This window comes from Capra hircus, chromosome 25, assembly GCF_001704415.2.
Source record: "Capra hircus breed San Clemente chromosome 25, ASM170441v1, whole genome shotgun sequence".
In the NCBI taxonomy this organism is placed as follows: Eukaryota; Metazoa; Chordata; class Mammalia; order Artiodactyla; family Bovidae; genus Capra; species Capra hircus.
The window spans coordinates 17,512,386-17,529,541 of NC_030832.1; the positions used below are offsets into that span (position 1 = coordinate 17,512,386).

General features: G+C 47.7%; 1 protein-coding gene across 1 annotated transcript in view; it reads right to left on the bottom strand.

Moving 5' to 3' along the window:
- The window catches only part of GPR139 (G protein-coupled receptor 139), a 43,771-nt gene extending 27,472 nt beyond the window's left edge, over positions 1-16,299 (bottom strand). The window contains exon 1 of the mRNA XM_005697544.3: positions 15,906-16,299. Coding sequence (XP_005697601.2) covers positions 15,906-16,029 — 124 coding nt within the window. The 5' untranslated portion in view covers positions 16,030-16,299. The remainder of the gene's footprint in view (positions 1-15,905) is intronic.

Here is a 17,156-nt window from a genome sequence, read left to right on the forward strand (position 1 = left end):
AAAGAGTGGACTCAGACTCTGTGCCTACTATCAAGGGCACATTGCCTAACTCAGTATCTTTTTGCTGCTTCCAGGAAGAGGTAAGTTTGGTTTCCTACATGAATTTCAATGCCTCACCCTCACTTCTGTTAAAGAATGTGTCACATTATATTATGATTATTGATTTGCTTTTTTACCTAACTAGAGTGAGTGCTTTAAGGGACAATTTCACTGTATCTTTTTCTTTCCCTCCATCATTATCCCCTATAACCTTCGGCACAAATTAGGGCCTCATGGAATGGAGCCTGATACTTTATGCAGCCTAAGAGCCCAAGTGGGGATCAGATAGGAAATCCTTGTCAGCGTTATTTATTAAGCACCTGTTACACCCTTGATCACTGCAGATGGTGATTGCAGCCATGAAATTAAAAGACGCTTACTCCTTGGAAGAAAAGTTATGACCAACCTAGATAGTATATTCAAAAGCAGAGACATTACTTTGCCGACTAAGGTCCGTCTAGTCGAGGCTATGGTTTTTCCTGTGGTCATGCATGGATGTGAGAGTTGGAGTATGAAGAAGGCTGAGTGCTGAAGAATTGATGCTTTTGAACTGTGGTGTTGGAGAAGACTCTTGAGAGTCCCTTGGACTGCAAGGAGATCCAACCAATCCATTCTGAAGGAGATCAACCCTGGGATTTCTTTGGAAGGAATGATGCTAAAGCTGAAACTCCAGTACTTTGGCCACCTCATGCGAAGAGTTGACTCATTAGAAAAGACTCTGATGCTGGGAGGGATTGGGGGCAGGAGGAGAAGGGGACGATCGAGGATGAGATGGCTGGATGGCATCACGGACTCGATGGACGTGAGTCTGAGTGAACTCCGGGAGATGGTGATGGACAGGGAGGCCTGGCGTGCTGGGATTCATGGGGTCGCAAAGAGTCGGACACGACTGAGCGACTGAACTGAACTGAACTGAACACCTTTGATGTACGTGATGTCATATATTCTCAGCAAGGTGGGTGCTCTTAACCTTATGTAATAGATCTGGAAATAGAGGCTCAGAGAGAGAAGTTAACTACATACATCCAGAAAGTCCAGTGGGCCTCTAATACAGGTCTTAGCAACTTTTCTTGCAATAAAGCATTTAGAATGGTTGGAAGGTGGCTATGCAGTCATAAGTGTGAAGGCGTAAATGGACATGGAGGTGTGTCTGTAGTGTATACAAAGTTACATTTGAGGAAAGGCATTAACACAGAAAATTCAAAATCCTAGAGGGGCCAGGCAGAGGACCTAAGTGAGAGACACAGATCAGGTAGAAGAAAAAAATCTTTGTCTTGGGCGTGAGTAAGGCAAGAGGTGGGGCTGCGGTGAACTGCACAGCACCAGCTCCCTGCAAAGGTGGTCACGGCTTCCTGGTTTTGGCCGCTTGATAACAGTCTGGGAGAGTTCAGTTTGGCCAGACTTTAAAATTTCTTAAGAGTCACGAGAAATGTGAATCTCTCTGAAAGTTAATAGGGAAGGTGCTACTTTTTAAGAAAACCTTGAATAGGCTTCTCTCATATTCTGAGAGGTCTGAGTTTCCAGTCAGCTGCCGGAAGCTGTGACCCCCGGTCTAGACCTCTTCCGGAAGTGAAACAAGGGGCTTGAGGAGGGTGTTAACCAGCAAGCATCTGACCAGCGTTTAGTGCTGGCAGTGATTAAGAAAAAAAAGGTCATCTCATTTCTCAGACTCCGCCTCTTCTGGCCAGAAGGTCTCCTCTGAGAAGACCCAAAAGCCCTTTCTTCCGTCTTCCACACACCTCTCCGTCCGTGGTCACGTTGTCTTCAGCCTCTCCACCACAGTCTTGGGGACATTACTCCCTTCCTCCTGCTGGACCCTAGCCCTCAGAGCTGAGTGCAGCCATGATGATGACGTCCTGCTGCCACGCCGGCCACAACTCGATCCCGTTCCTTTGTCAAGTGACAGAGCTGAAGGTGACTTACTGTTCTCGCCCAGGCATTCGCCTCCTCTCTGATCAGAACTCTCCTCAACTGACAGCTGGGTCATCAGCGGGACTTACCCAGGGCCACGACCCTGATCAGGGATCTTCCAGCGCAGGGTCCCACACTGCCCCGGAGCAGGCACATGTCCGAAGACATCCTCAGTTGGCTCACTTCTCTTGGCTGCCTGTTTTACTTGGAGACGGAGGAGATGGTGGATGGGGCAGGAGTGGGATGTGGGGTGGGCTGTAAACGTGACCTTTGACCCACACTCCCACCTCATGCCCTGCCCTGTGCCAGCTCCCGGAGGCCCTTCACACCCCGTTCCACGGCAGCCACCTCCTCAGCCTCTCCCTTCCCACCACCTTCCCTCCATTCTTTTCACAGCAGCCAGACAGTTCTTTGAAAAACTCAAATTAGGTCATGTCACCTGCTTAGTGTCTCTTGCAACACTTAGAGTAAACCCAAGCGCCTCATCGACCCCAAAGGCCCACGCCGTCCAGCCTGCGACTCCCTGGTTCCCACCTCTCGGCATAACGTTCAAGCCCCCCAGCCCTGCCTTCCAGCTCGAGCAGCGCATCCCCTCCCCCGCTTTCACACTCTGCCTGCGCCTTCCTTTCCGGCAGCCATGCCCCTCCTTCTTGTCATTCCAGCCTCTGCTCAGATATCGTTCTCCGGGGAGCCCTGTCCTGCACCCCTCTCTCTGCCACGTCTTACCCTCTCAGACTGCATCAGCATCTGACGTGACTTTGTGGCTGCGCTGTTATCTTGTCACTGCTGTCTGCCTCCTGGAGGGCCTGCTGCCTCCCTTAGTGCCCACAGGGGTGCCTGGCACCTGACAGGGGCTCCACAGACACATGCGCAGTGGGAGACCAAGGCTTGAAGATGGGGAAAGACCTCACAACTGGCAAGATGGCACTTAATTCCTAAACCATTGTTCTGTGATGCCTCTGACCATGAGCAGTGGAGTTCTGGAAGGATCCTGGGTGTGGAGGGCGGACATGTGCTCTGTGAAGGTCAAGAGTTTGTGGGGCCTGTGATTCCCTTAAGGCACATCCATCCCCTCCTTGGAGAAGGCAATGGCAACTCACTCCAGTACTCTTGCCTGGAAAATCCCATGGACGGAGGAGCCATGGACTGCAGGCTGCAGTCCATGGGGTTGTGAAGAGTTGGAGATGACTAATCGACTTCACTTTCACTTTTCACTTTCATGCATTTGAGAAGGAAATGGCAACCCACTCGAGTATTCTTGCCTAGAGAATCCCAGGGACAGAGGAGCCTGGTGGGCTGCCCTCTATGGGGTCACACAGAGTCAGACACGACTGAAGTGATTTAGCATCAGCAGCAGCACCCCCTCCTCACAGCAGTGGCCCCTGCAATCACCGCTCTGTGTTACCACCTTCCAAGGATGCTGCTGGTTTTTTTCAAGAGGCAGATGATGGCCCTTGTCAGCAGGTTCTGTGGAGCTGAACGGTGGGGTGAGGCCAGGAATGCTAAAAGCAAGGGTTGCAGCCAGAAGAGAATCACAGGCCATTCTTTTCCTTTGACTATGGAATATGTGTCTGTGGGGGGGGGGTAGGGTGGGGGGTGGGGGGTGGATATATGTATGCATGTCTGTATGTGTGTCTGTGTCTGTTTGTGAGTGTGTGTGTGTGTGTGTGTGTGTGTGTGAAGAGGCCCTCAGTTGAAGAGATATGGCTGATAGCTTGCTCTGCACTTAGCTGGAAATGGTAAGAAATGTCTGTGGCAAAAAGCAGCTCCCTGAGCTCTAGCAAGAGCAAACAATGGGGAAGGATAGAAGTTGCTGGTGGACACATCAGTCCTCACACTGCAGAGTGTGTTGTCCCAGCTCAGGATTGGTGTGCATGGTTTTAATGAAGCTCTGGCTTTCTGTTCCCTTCTGCTTGCACCTCACACTATGCTCTCGCCTTGCCTCAGCCACCTTACTCCCAGAATTGAGTGCCTTTTCTGTTCAGCTGTGCGGGGACCGGGTCGCCTCCTGAAGGGTGGCTGCACAGCCGGCTCCCGTTGTCCTCATCCTTCCATCCTTTCTTTCCTCGGCCTCGGGTTTCAGCTGTTCCCCTTGAGGCTCCCTATATGTGCAGGTCACCACGTGCCCTTCTCTGCTTCAAGATCTTTTCACAGATGACTGTTTACATTTATTAGGGTTTCTGGTCATGCTGGTTTTCCCCATCTCTGTATGTGCGTGTGTGTGTGTGTGTTTATGGTTGTGTGCACATCACACAAAGGCAAGGCAGGGATCCCTTTTGGTTTACTGCATGCCAGTATAGTGCCTGGCACTTGGCACTGCCAGTTACATGGACAGGTGGATGGACGGAGGGATGGGTGGATTAGTGAATCAATGAGTGCAGATGCTCTCTGAATGGAACTGTGCTGGCTGGTTTCTCATCTCATCCTTCTTTGTCATGGGGCAAAGTGAATATATATCTTTGGGACAGAAGCCTACTTTCCCCTAAATGTAGTTCAGCTGGTCATGCCTTTCCTCAAGAGAAGTCCCAGTCATTCTGCTTTCACTTGGTAGGAAGGCCAAGCTCCTAAGTCATCCATACAGAGAGGTTCCTTCCCTTTGAATTCCACTGGGACTCAGGGTAGCCACCTCCTCCCCACCCGGCAATTCTGCTTGCCTTACGTTTTCTTTGGTGGAGGTGGAGCTAGCTGACAGGGTTATTCCCCTTGCGGTGGTCAAACCTTACTTAATTTGGAATCTGGAAGGTTTGGGGTCAAGGTCACCCCTAATTAGCTATGAAACTTTGGGTAACTTGCCCTGTCTGGGTCTCAGTTTCTTCATCAAGAGCATTCTATTAGATCAGTGTTCCCCAGATTTTAGTAACTGACCCATTAATGTTGTGATTTTTGCCTTATTCTGTGTCCTGTGTACTATTATTTATTTGACATCTTGTTTTAAAGTGATATGCATTTCTTCTTGAATTTATACTTTATACAGTACTACTCTCCAATATAAATGTAATGTGAACCACATATGCACTCTCATTGTTTCTAGAAGCCACATTAGAAAAAAATAAGAAGAAACAGGTGACATTAATTTTAACAATATATTTTATTTAACCTTGTTCATCCAAAATGTAATCAATGGAAATTATCCAGATATTTAACTCTTTTTTCATACTAAATGTCCAAAGTCTGTTGTATTTTTTTATACTTCCTGCACATCTCTCTATGGATGCTAAATTTTCACTGAAAATCCTTGATCTGTTTAGATGTCATGAAATGTACAGTTGAAAGGATAGACTTACATACTCACGTTGTTCCAAACAAACAGTTATTTTCTAATAACTGAGTCGAGTATCAGAATTTAATTGTAAATTAATTGAAATGAAATGAAATAAAAAACTCAGTTCTGCAAGTTGTACTAGTTAAATGTCAAGTGCTCAATAGCCACATGTGGCTGGCGGTGACTATACTGGACAGCATGGACATGTGACAGTCGTACATGTCACAAACAAACCCACCTCCCTGTTGTAAACAGAAGGTAGCCTTAAAAATAAATACAATGACAATACAAGAGTGACATTAAATTCTCGCTAGATACTGCTTCCTGCCGAGGTGCTGAGCTCTAGGTCTGCTCTGTGTCTGCTAGAAAGGGAGATTTTTAGCACATGTGAAAAGGTGTTAAAGACACACTGGCACCTAGCTGAGACTCTCCCTTTGATGGAATTAGAAGGATTAAGAAAACTGAAAAGGGATTTTGATGCTGCAGCCTTGTACCACCTAAAATAATCCTACATAAAACAACAACAGGACCAGCGTCCCCCCCGCCCCCCCCCCCCCAACCCACACCTCTCCTCCCCATCTAGACATCACTCTTAGCTCTAAAAGTAGCCTTTTGCTCCTTTACTCTTATCACTTTGTTTCCTTTTCAGAGACCACTCACATGTGACCTTGTAAGAAGTGAACTAAGCAAGACTTGGAAAAACTAAGTTCTGGTTCAGACTCAGTCATTCCCAGCACTGTGATTTTGGGTGAGGTCTCAGTTTCCTCATTTTGGGAAATGGGAGTGTTTAGATTCACCAAAACCCAGCAACCATGGAGTGGCAGGCTCTGGGCCCTGGCTAGTCTCAAATTATCTCATTTTGTCCATACCATCAACCCTGTGAGAAAGGCACTGTTCCACTCTCTCTGCAGAGAGGAATGTGGAGGCTCAGAAAGCTTTGAGCAATCTGCTAGAGCCCCACCAATAGAAGCCACGAATTTAGAACCTGAATCCATGTCTGGGGACCACTGAGCGATCATTGTCAGATTCGCAGGGCAATTCCCTTCCCCCTAAATGGTAGGCTTTCAAGACACTGTCAGCATAAGTTTGTGGATTTCTTGGAACTTTTCCTTCCAGTTTATGCCAAGTCCTGGTTTTCTGAGTTGCTATGCTTTTCTGATTTACCCACACTTTCTTTTGGTCTCCATCTCTATTATTTCTTGCTCCTCCCTTCAGCTTGTTTTTATTCTCAATTCACTGCGAGCTGCTTGATGTTTCTCGGTCCTTCTTGAAGTTCTGCCCACTTTGGAGTTTGTGAATTGGCAGCCTGGTGGGCTGCATCAAGCCTGCAGACATGTTTGATTTGGCTCAGGTGGTGCTGGCTCACATAGTGATTTAAAAAAATTTTTGAATTTCAGTGCCAACATTGAAACATTGGGCATTTCATGTAAATATCTGGATTTCTAGAGTTTTTAGAACAGTTTACAACACTGGACAATTGGCTGGAAAACTGAGTGGTGGTAGCACTTTCTAATTCCCCTAGGTCCTCCTCCTCCCTACTGTCTATCACCCCACCTCTCAGCCCAGCCAGAGTGTCAACTGTCAGCTGTCATTGCACATGCGCTGCCATTTTCTTATAATAAAGCTGGACAGCAGTGCCAAATACTGCTCTGTCATTCTCTACTTGTGTGACCTTGGGTAAGTGTCTCAATGTTCTCATCTGAAAATGGGCATAATCATTGTCCAGACCTCAAAGGGTTGTCATGAGAATTAAATAAGCTAGACTGGTTCCAAATCGGGAAAGGAGTACATCAAGGCTGTATATTGTCACCTTGCTTATTTAACTTATGTGCAGAGTACATCACGAGAAATGCTGGGCTGGATGAAGTATAGGCTGGAATCAAGATTGCTGGGAGAAATATCAATAACCTCAGATATGCAGCTGACACTACCCTTATGGCACAAAGCGAAGAAGGACTGAAGAGCCTCTTGATGAATGTGAAAGAGGAGAGCGAAAAAGTTGACTTAAGACTCAACATTCAGAAAACTAAGATCATGGCATCTGGTCCCATCACTTCATGGGAAATAGATGGGGAAACAATAGAAACAGTGACAGATTTATTTTTGGAGCTCCAAAATCACTGCAGATGGTGAGTGCAGCCATGAAATTAAAAGACCCTTGCTCCTTGGAAGAAAAGTTATGACCAATCTAGACAGCTTATTAGAAAGCAGAGACATTACTTTGCCAACAAAGGTCTATCTAGTCAAAGCTTTGGTTTTTCCAGTGGTCATATATGGATGTGAGAGTTGGACTATAAAGAACTGATGCTTTTGAACTGTGGTGTTGGAGAAGACTCTTGAGAGTGCCTTGGACAGCAAGGATCCAACCAGTCCATCCTAAAGGAAATCAGTCTTGAGTGTTCATTGGAAAGACTGATGCTGAAGCTGAAGCTCCAATACTTTGGCCACCTGATGTGAAGAACTGAGTCATTTGAAAAGACCCTGATGTTGGGAAAGATTGAAGGTGGGAGGAGAAGGGGACGACAGAGGATGAAATGGTTGGATGGCATCACTGACTCAATGGCCATGAGTTTGAGTAAGCTCTGGGAGCTGGTGATGGACAGGGAAGCTGGACATGCTGCAGTCCATGGGGTTGCAAAGAGTCGGACACGACTGAGCGACTGAACTGAACTGAATGTATGTAAAGTATTTTGAAGAATCTCCAGCACAAAGTAAGTGCTACATAAGTGTTAGCAATCATTAAGAGGAAAGGGCAGTGTTTTTGGTATATATGTCTCTATCATTGAGAAAAAAGGAAATAGACTGAAAGAGTCACATGTTTTCAGCAAAACAGCAGGGAAGCATAATTCTTTGGATAAGTGAAACAGTTCTTAAAACTGGCCTATTTTGTTTATTCACACTGTTTGGATGCCCCATGCAGGTATCTGAATTCAAGACACCTGCACTGCCCCACCCCTAGCACTGCAGAGCTGCATCTTCTATAAACATCATCCACATATTTCAGATCCACAAAGAGGCTGAGTGGCAGGATCTGTGTTCACCTCTCTTCCCTCTTCTGTTCACCATCCTAGCTGCAGCACGTAGTGTGAACTTGCTGGTGGTGATTGTCATTCTCTTCACTAATTTTAGCTGAAGACCATTTCATGACCTGGACTGATATTATTTCTGGAGGCTTCACAGAGTCACAGGCAACTCTCTTAGGGGTACAAATTCCCTAGGCTTATGATGGCACTGATTGCTTAATCCACTGGATCATTCTCTCCTAGTTTGCCAGGACATGGAGCTTCATGCCTGGTGGGTACACTTGGAGTGGAATTGTGCGTTTATGGAAAAGTCCTATGTACAAAGCAGTCTGTGGCTTAGGGGATTTACAATGCTTGAACACACTGACATGTTAGGCAATAAAAACAATGTGAGCTACTATTTATTGAGCATCTACAATGTGTGAGGGACCATGTGAAACCTTTGCATGTTTTACTTCAAATTGCCACGAAACAATGCAGGGAATAGAAGGTTAATAACATTTATTGAACTCTTAGTCAGAGACAAGAATTACAAAGCTACTGTTCTGTACTCCAGCCCAAGGCCAGCCCAGACAGCCTCCAGCATAGCTACCTCATTGGTCTGTGCTTAAATCCCATCAATGGGCCATATCTCCAACTGAGCAACGCAAGCAGAGTTCAGCTCTCCTAGGCCTTTAACAGACTCATTAAGAATGACTTCTCCAAGGTCACACTGGGTTACTACCAGAACCAAGCCTGGAATTCAGGACTCCTCATGCAATGCTCTTTCTCCCACTATTATAACAAGGATCCTAAGGCCAAATGAGAATTAAGAGGGGCCAGACAGGTTACAGAGAATTAGGTGCACCACATAGGGACTGTCTCAAACTGGGGTGCATGTGTTCTTTTGAAGGGGTAGCCATTAAATAGATTGTACAAATATACAATGGAATCCTACATCGCTTCATTAAAGAAGGAAAAAGCATTATATATACTGTTTTGGGCTATTGATATATGAAGTGAGAAAACAGCAAGATATAAGATGATGTGTATTATGTGCTCAAAAGAATTTTAAAAAAAGGAGACTTGAAATACCCTATTCATATTTGCTTGTATATATACACTAAAAACCCCTATTCATATTTGCTTGTATATATGCACCGAAACAAACTGGAAACTAGACACTTTTTTTAAATTAAAAAAGCAGACACATCACTTTGCTGACAAAAGTCCATATAGTCAAAGCTATGGTTTTTCCAGGAGTCATGTACAGATGTAAGGGTTGGACCATAAAGTAGGCTGAGCACTGCAGAATTGACGCTTTTGAATCATGGTGCTGGAGAAGACTCTTGAGAGTTCCTTGGACAGCAAGATCAAACCAGTCACTCCTAATGGAAATCAATCCTGAATATTCATTGGAAGGGCTAAGGCTGAAGCTGAAGCTCCAATACTTTGGCCACCTGATGTGAAGAGCCGACTCATTGAAAAAGACCCTGAGGCTGGAAAAGACTGAAGTCAAGAGGAAAAGGGAGTGACAGAGGATGGGATGGTTGGATGGCATCATAGACTCAGTGGACATGAGTTTGAGCAAGCTCCGGGAGATAGCAAAACACAGGGAGGCCTGGTATGCTGCAGTTCATGGGGTCACAGAGTCAGGACTTAGTGACTGAAAAACAACAACAAAGACACAAATACAGTGATTACTTATGTGTGGCGGTGATGATGGGATGGTTTTGGGTATTGATGAGCAGGGGAAAGGGAACGGGAGGGAGACTTTGCAATGTGTGCCTTTTCTATACTATTAGGTTTTCAAGTACTATGAATGTTATTACCTGTTAATGTGCATGTATACACACACACACACACACATACACACACAGTTGCACAGGAAAGGCAAAGCAGCCTATTGCTCAGCTCTAGCTGACTGCTACTGTTTTGGGAACAACAGTCTAATGTTTTCAATTGTTTTTTCAAGGGAAGCTGGAAATATGTTTTTTTAATCCCATTTTTTTTTTTTTTACAATAGCGAGTTGAAGTTAAGTGGGTGTTTTTTTTCAGTTTTATTTGTTTATTTATTTTTGGCTGTACTAGGTCGCCATTGCCATGAGAGCGCTTTCCCCAGTTGCGGTGAGCCGGGGCTACTCTCTAGTTGCCGTGCTTGGGCTTCTCATTGTGGTGGCTTCTCTGGTTGCAGAGCACAGCTCTAAGCGTGTGGGCTCCAGTGGTCGCAGCATGCGCTCAGTAGCTGCGGCTCTTGCTTTCTAGAGCACAGGTTCAATAGTTGTTGTGCACAGGCTTAGTTGTTCTGTGGGATGTGGGATTTTCCTGGACTAGGGATTGAACCTGTGTCTCCTGCATTGGTCTGTGGATTCTTTACCACTGAGCCACCAGGGAAGCCCCTAATTCCAATTATTAATTTCAAATTTTCCATTGCTAATATGTAGAAATACAATAGGGTTTTTGCATATTAACAGTGTGCAAGTGTGTTAATTCATTAATTTTGTCCTTAGGAGCTTCTATTGTGGAGTCTTTGTAATTTTCTATGAAGGTAATTTTATCATCTAAGAATAGAAACAATTTAATTTCTTCCTCCATGTACACCTTTTTCTCCCTTTTTCTTGCCTTATTGCACTGGCTAAAACGTCCAGTATTATGCTGAATAGGAGTGATGAGAACATCCTTGCCTTGTTCTAGATCTTAGGGGGGAAGCGTTCCATCTTTCATCATTAAATGTGATGTTAGCTATAGGTAATAGATGTTCTTCATCAGATTAAAGAAGTTCTCTCTCTGTTCCTAGTTCGAAAAGTTTTTTTTTTATCAAATGGATGGATACTGACTTTTGTCAAATATTTCCTGCATCTAGTAAAATGATAATATAGAATTTCTTTTTTAGTTTGCCAGTATGGTGAATCACATTGTTAATATGGTGAATGATTTTCAAATATTGAACTATTTTATAACTCTATATAACTATATTATATTCCTGGGATAAATCCAGTTTGGTGTTGTGTATTATGTTGGTTCACATGTTCATTTGGGTTTTCCATAAGGTGTTATGGAAAAACCTGAACAAACTTTTTGGCCAACTCAATATTATCCTTCTCATATATTGCTGGGTTAGAGTTGCTAATGTTTTGTTAAGGATTTTTAAGTCTATGTTCATGAGGACTATTGGTTGCTAGTCTTCCTATAATGTCTTTGTCTTGTTTTGATATTAGGGTAAAGCTGATGTCATAAAACAAGTCAGGAATTTTCCCTTGATTTCCCTAATTTTTAAATGATGAAAAAATGACTTATAGAGTGCTGGCTGTGTGCCAGGCATTGAGTTAAGTGCTTATTTAATCCTTACAAGAACCCTATGACTCCATTATTGTCATCATCCTCACGTTACAAATGGGCAAACTGAGGCACAGAGGAGTTAAAGTCACTTGCCTAAAGTCACACAGCTTCTAAGTACCAAAGCCAAGACTCAAACTTCAGAAGTCCAGCTTCAGACTGGGTACTCTTAATCTGTTTACTACACTTTCTCCAAAGATGTTTACAGGCAAAAGAGAACACGTCTAGAGGGCTCAGATCAGTTTGCTGCTACTAAGTCGCTTCAGTCGTGTCTGACTCTGTGCGACCCCATAGACGGCAGCCTGCTAGGCTCCCCCATCCTTGGGATTCTCCAGGCAAGAACGCTGGAGTGGGTTGCCATTTCCTTCTCCAATGCAGGAAAGTGAAAAGTGAAAGTGAAGTCGCTCAGTTGTGTCTGACTCTTAGTGACCCCATGGACTGCAGCCTACCAGGCTCCTCCGTCCATGGGATTTTCCAGGCAAGAGTACTGGAGTGGGGTGCCATTGCCTTCTCCGACAACAGTAACTAGCACATGTCAAAGCATTTACTACCTGATAGGCTACAGCCTCTTCATCTCCTTTCATCCTGCACCAACCCCCAGAGGCAGACAGGCAACTGGGCAAAGGCTCCCGTCTGCTGTGTGGCTTCATCTCCCTCACTTTGTCTCCCTTAACATTCATTGTGCCTTTTAGAAGGAAAAGTTTTAAAAATATCTCTTTCAGATCTCAGTATAATTTTGCATTACCCCTTCCTTATCAGGCAGGCTCACCGGTCCTCTCTCCTGCTCTCTTTCCTCAAGCATTTCAGGCTCATCTTTTCCTCCTGCACTGCCTTCTGCTGTGCACTGCTTTGTCCCAGCTGGCCCAATCAGGGTCCCCAACTCGATTTTGTTGGCTTACTGTATGTGTTTTGAAAAGTTGGAAACATCTTGCTTATTTTAAAAGGAGGAGGAAAGAGACGGAGTTTTAGGAACAGCTGGGACACCAGTTTTGTTCACTGAGCACACAGCAAGAAGGACTGAAGTTAGTGAAATAACTTCTCAACAGTAATGAAGGTACTGGATGCAATGGAAGGACAGGTGTTTGCATGCTGGTTGGACTGCTCAACTATAGACGAGATGCTCCACTTCTCAGAATCTCAGTTTGCTCCTCCGTAAAACATGTTTGGGATATGTACACATCATGGGGGGATTCAGTGCAAAAATATAAGCATTTTATACAGGAAAAAAATCCAGTGTGGAGAAGGCATTGAGTGACAGTGCTTTCCACAGTCTGGGCACTGTGGTAAGCCATTTTAACATAGGTTATCTTAACATAAAGTGCCTGTGTGCTCCACCCATTTTATGGGTGGGGAAAGCTGTGGTGCAGAGAGTAAGAATTCTCAAGTGGCAGAGCTTTGCCTATAGCTCCATGTTAGAAATCCCTGTATTCTCCACCAGACCAGTTAAATTAGACTGTCTGGGGCAATTCCTAGAGGCAGGGGATTGGACCATATGGCCTTTACCAAGCTCTTCCTCTTAATTTAGAGGCTGAAGGGGCTAAGAAACAGCCTTGCTTTCCCCTAGCTACTGGCTCCCCTGTTGCCAACACACAGCCACTCCCTAACCCTCTACCACCACAGTGAGAATTTGAAATTGGGGTGAGTCCACTGCCAGGAAAAGTGATTCAATTAAAATCTCAGTTTTCAACAATATTACCAAGCTCTTCAGTCTGTTACTTCACACCCAGCATAGCTGAGCTTCGGAGGTAGGGTAGTGAGAGTTTGCTAATTGTTGGGGGCTGGGGGCAGGGCGGGGAATACCGAAATGAGCTCTGCCTGCCGGAGGAGCCGGCACTGAGCCCAGGGCTCTTTTCCGCATGCCTCCAAGTCCTTCCTCCAGCTCAGGCAGGGCTAAGCAGCCCCGTCCGTCCTACAACTGAATCAGCTTCATGATAACTGCAGCAGCACACACAGCAGCAATCAATGTGTGGTGTGTTGGGCACTGAGCTGAGCGCTTGACTTGCACCCTCATCTCCATCAACATCTTTACTTCTCACCACAATTTCAAGGGTAGCTACTCTCATAATGCCCATTTCACAGAAGGGGAAACTGAGGCATGGAGACATTAAAAAGTTCATAGATTAACAGCCAACTCTGCTTCATTCTACAGTCTGCACTCTTAGTCACTAGGACATATTTTTTGTCCTTACGGTTTTGAGAGAATGACTTAAGGATGTCACCCTTGAGCCACCTTGCAAGCCATTAACCAAGCTGTTACCAGCCCATGATCTTCCCGCAAGCCTGGCCTCTCCAGTGGTTCTTCTCTAGAATGTTTGACCCTCTGCGTCCATCTCTGAGCTCCCTGATCTCAGAGACTGTGTCTTAGGGGTCTCTGAGTCACCTCCTCAGCTCTTGGCACAACAGTAGGTGGTCATAACTCTGAATGTATGAACACATCAATGTCCTCCAAGTTCTGATCAAAATTCCTCACTCTTTTGAATCTCCAAGCCCTGGGCTCAGCCTTGAAGAGTCTGTGCCTGGCATAAGACAGGTGCCAATGCTAGGGGCAGGAAGGTCCTAGCAGGCATGGGAGTTAATCTGTAAATGTGCAGTACCTTGAATCCCACCTTGAGGGGTTTGAAGATCTGAGCTTTCCCTCATTCTCCCCATCCTCATTTCTCTGCTCTGGACCCTGAGAGCTTTTCCTTGTCTCTATGGTTCTGTGCCTCAAGCGGTTTTCAGAAGAAAAGCCTGAGAGAGTGGTAACTTCAGTCTAAAGAGAGGATGGAGGGGTGACTGATGGGAGTCAGATATACTCTGGTATGAGGGCTAAAAGGAAAGGGGGCTCTGTCATTTCTGTGGTTCATCAAATAAGTAACCTTCTCAAAAACACTCCTCAAAGGACAGTTCTGGAGAGGTTCAGGAGGGCCAGGGGGTGGGGGCGGGGAGGTGGGAGCTGGGCCTAAATCGATCCCAGCTTGGGGTAATTACAGGACACGTGCCTGCCACCCCAGCAGTGCGAATCAGGCTAGCTCTCTGCCAGGGCAGCCAGAGCAATTAGTTAGTAATAAAAGCCTCATCACTCATTGGCAGAGAGGCTCAGTCTTAGCAAACTTATGCTTTCTCCTACCTGCCAAATTTGGGAGAGGGGCGATTTATTTAAATACGGCAGAGGCTGTGGCTATCAAGTTGAATGTTTTGGAAAGGAAATCTCAGCCAGGCTCTTCAGAAATCCAGCTCTCAAGTTCCCAGGATCCTGAAGGCAGCAGGGTAGATGATGCTATGATTCTAGGCTTTAGGTAGGACTGGATTTTTTTTTTTTTTTTCCTATTTCTTTCTGTCCCTCTCTCCCATCTGCCTGCAAGTGATCTTCAGGAATATTTCTGCCACAGATTCAGGGACTGTCGCAGGGACTATCTGGAAGAAGTGTCCATCTCCAGCTGGAGCCTCCCAAACTCTTCCTTGCCTCAGGTGCCCTGGCAAGCACCAACTCCCCACTTCCCCACGAAGGCAATGCCCCCTGCCGCCCCCCTACCCCAAGCTCTCTTCAGGAATTCAGTACAAGTCTCAGCTACACTTCGGACAGCAGGCTAAGCTGTGGAACCAGACAGACATCTGCAGCAGCAGTGAGCTGCCCAGGGTCGGTGGACTGGAGGCAAAGCCAAGAGGTGAGGCAGGTCCTCAAGGAGACTGTGACCCCCTGCGGTGGCGGCCTCGGTAGCCCGCATGTCCCTCCGCACCCTTGCCCTGTCCAGGGCACGGTCCTGGAGCCACCCTGACTCTTCCTAGCCTCGCCTTCCTCAGGGTGGCAGAGGGGGGCTCATCCCTTGCTCAATCCCAGCACCCCCCGGAACAAGAGCGTGCCCAGGCTCAGGGTTTTCAGCGTCCCCTGGGGTCAAGCGGCGCGGGGCAGAGGTGCCCCTAGTCTGGGTGGACGTGGGGGGCGACGGGAGAGGGGAGGCCCCCGTGACACCATCTGTCCGGACTTGCAGTCGAGTCACACACACACACACAGCCCTCCCTGGAGCCGCTCACGGACGCCTGACCGAGCCCTTCAGTCGCGCACACAAATACACACCGAGGAGCTCAAACCTCGCTCGCTCGCACCGACCCCACACACATGCTGGCCCATCGCCCACCGCGCACACTCTTGAGACGCACACACACACACGCACCGTCCCTGCCAGGCCACCGCAACTTCCTCTCACCCCCCAGAGTCTGGAAATGTCCGCAGTTGCCCGGAAAGGCGTAAACTTTTTGCAGAGAGGGCGCCAGGGATCTCACCGAGAAGGTGGCCAGGCCTGGGGACCCTGAGCAGGGTTCGCCCCGCACTCTCTGGGCTCCCGGCTTCCCTCCCTCTCCCCCACGCCCCTCACCTGGTAAACCGAGGCACAGCAAGAGGCTGTAGTAGACCACGGGCACGAAGCCCAAGCCGCAGGCCGAGCCGGGGGACCAGGACTGCGAGCTGTTGGCTACGAGGTGGGCGTGCGTGTGCTCCATGAGCGCGCCCCTCGCTCCCCGCGGCTCGGCGCCCGGCCTGCCAGCCCCGCTCCGGACGCCGGCTCGGTGGTGGCGACCGCCTAGGCAGCAGCCGGAGCAGCAGCGCCTCTCTTCCCGCAGGACTTGCTTCTACCCTTGACCGCGGTCCCCTCCGCACCTGCCCGCCTGGAATCCCGGCTCAGCCCTCCCGCAGGGCGCTGGGCGCTGGGCGCTGGGACTCGGGAGGGGCTCCCGGAGCCCATTTGTGCGCCTCCCACCTCGGGCTCGCTCGGCTCCCGCCTCGGAGCCGGGGGGCTGGGATGCCGGTCCCCGCAGCCAATCAGCAACTGCCTGGACCCGGTGGAAGGAAGGGGTGGAGGGGTGGGGTGAGATGCTCTGGAGGAGGGGGTCCCAGCTGCCCCTCTCTGCTCCGGATTCTGGAGGAGACATGAACTTAGACCTGAGAACCCCAAAGGAAGACTGGATGGAAACAGGCTACCTTCATCTCCAACCCTCCGTCCCCCGCCCTGAGTGGGAGGGGCGTGGTGTGGGTGGGACCTGCTTCTCCAGCAAAGGTTCGGTATTGGGGCGGCGTGTCCTCAGTTTGCCTTTCTCGACCTTCCCCTTATCCAGCTCTCTTCTCCCCCTTTACCTCCCGCTCCCTCTCCCCCCTCCCGCCAGTGCTTCAAGTCCATCTCCTACAGAAGACTCTCCACTCAGGGCAGGGGGTGAGAAGAGGAAGCTGTAGGAGCAAGGATGCTCTCAGTTCAGTTCAGTTCAGTCGCTCAGTCGTCTCCGACTCTTTGCGACTCCATGGACTGCAGCAAGCCAGGCTTCCCTGTCCATCACCAACTCCTGGAGTTTGCTCAAACTCATGTCCATTGACTAGGCGATGCCATCCAACCATCTCATCCTCTGTCATTCACTTCTCCTCCTGCTTTCAATCTTTCCAACATCAGGGTCTTTTCCAATGAGTAAGTTCTTCCCATCAGGTGGCCAGAGTATTGGAGCTTCAGCTCCAGCATCAGTCCTTCCAATGAATATTCAGGACTGATCTCCTTTAGGATGGACTGGTTTGATCTCCTTGCAGTCCAAAGGATTCTCAGGAGTCTTCTCCAACACCACAGTTCAAAAGCACCAACTGTTTG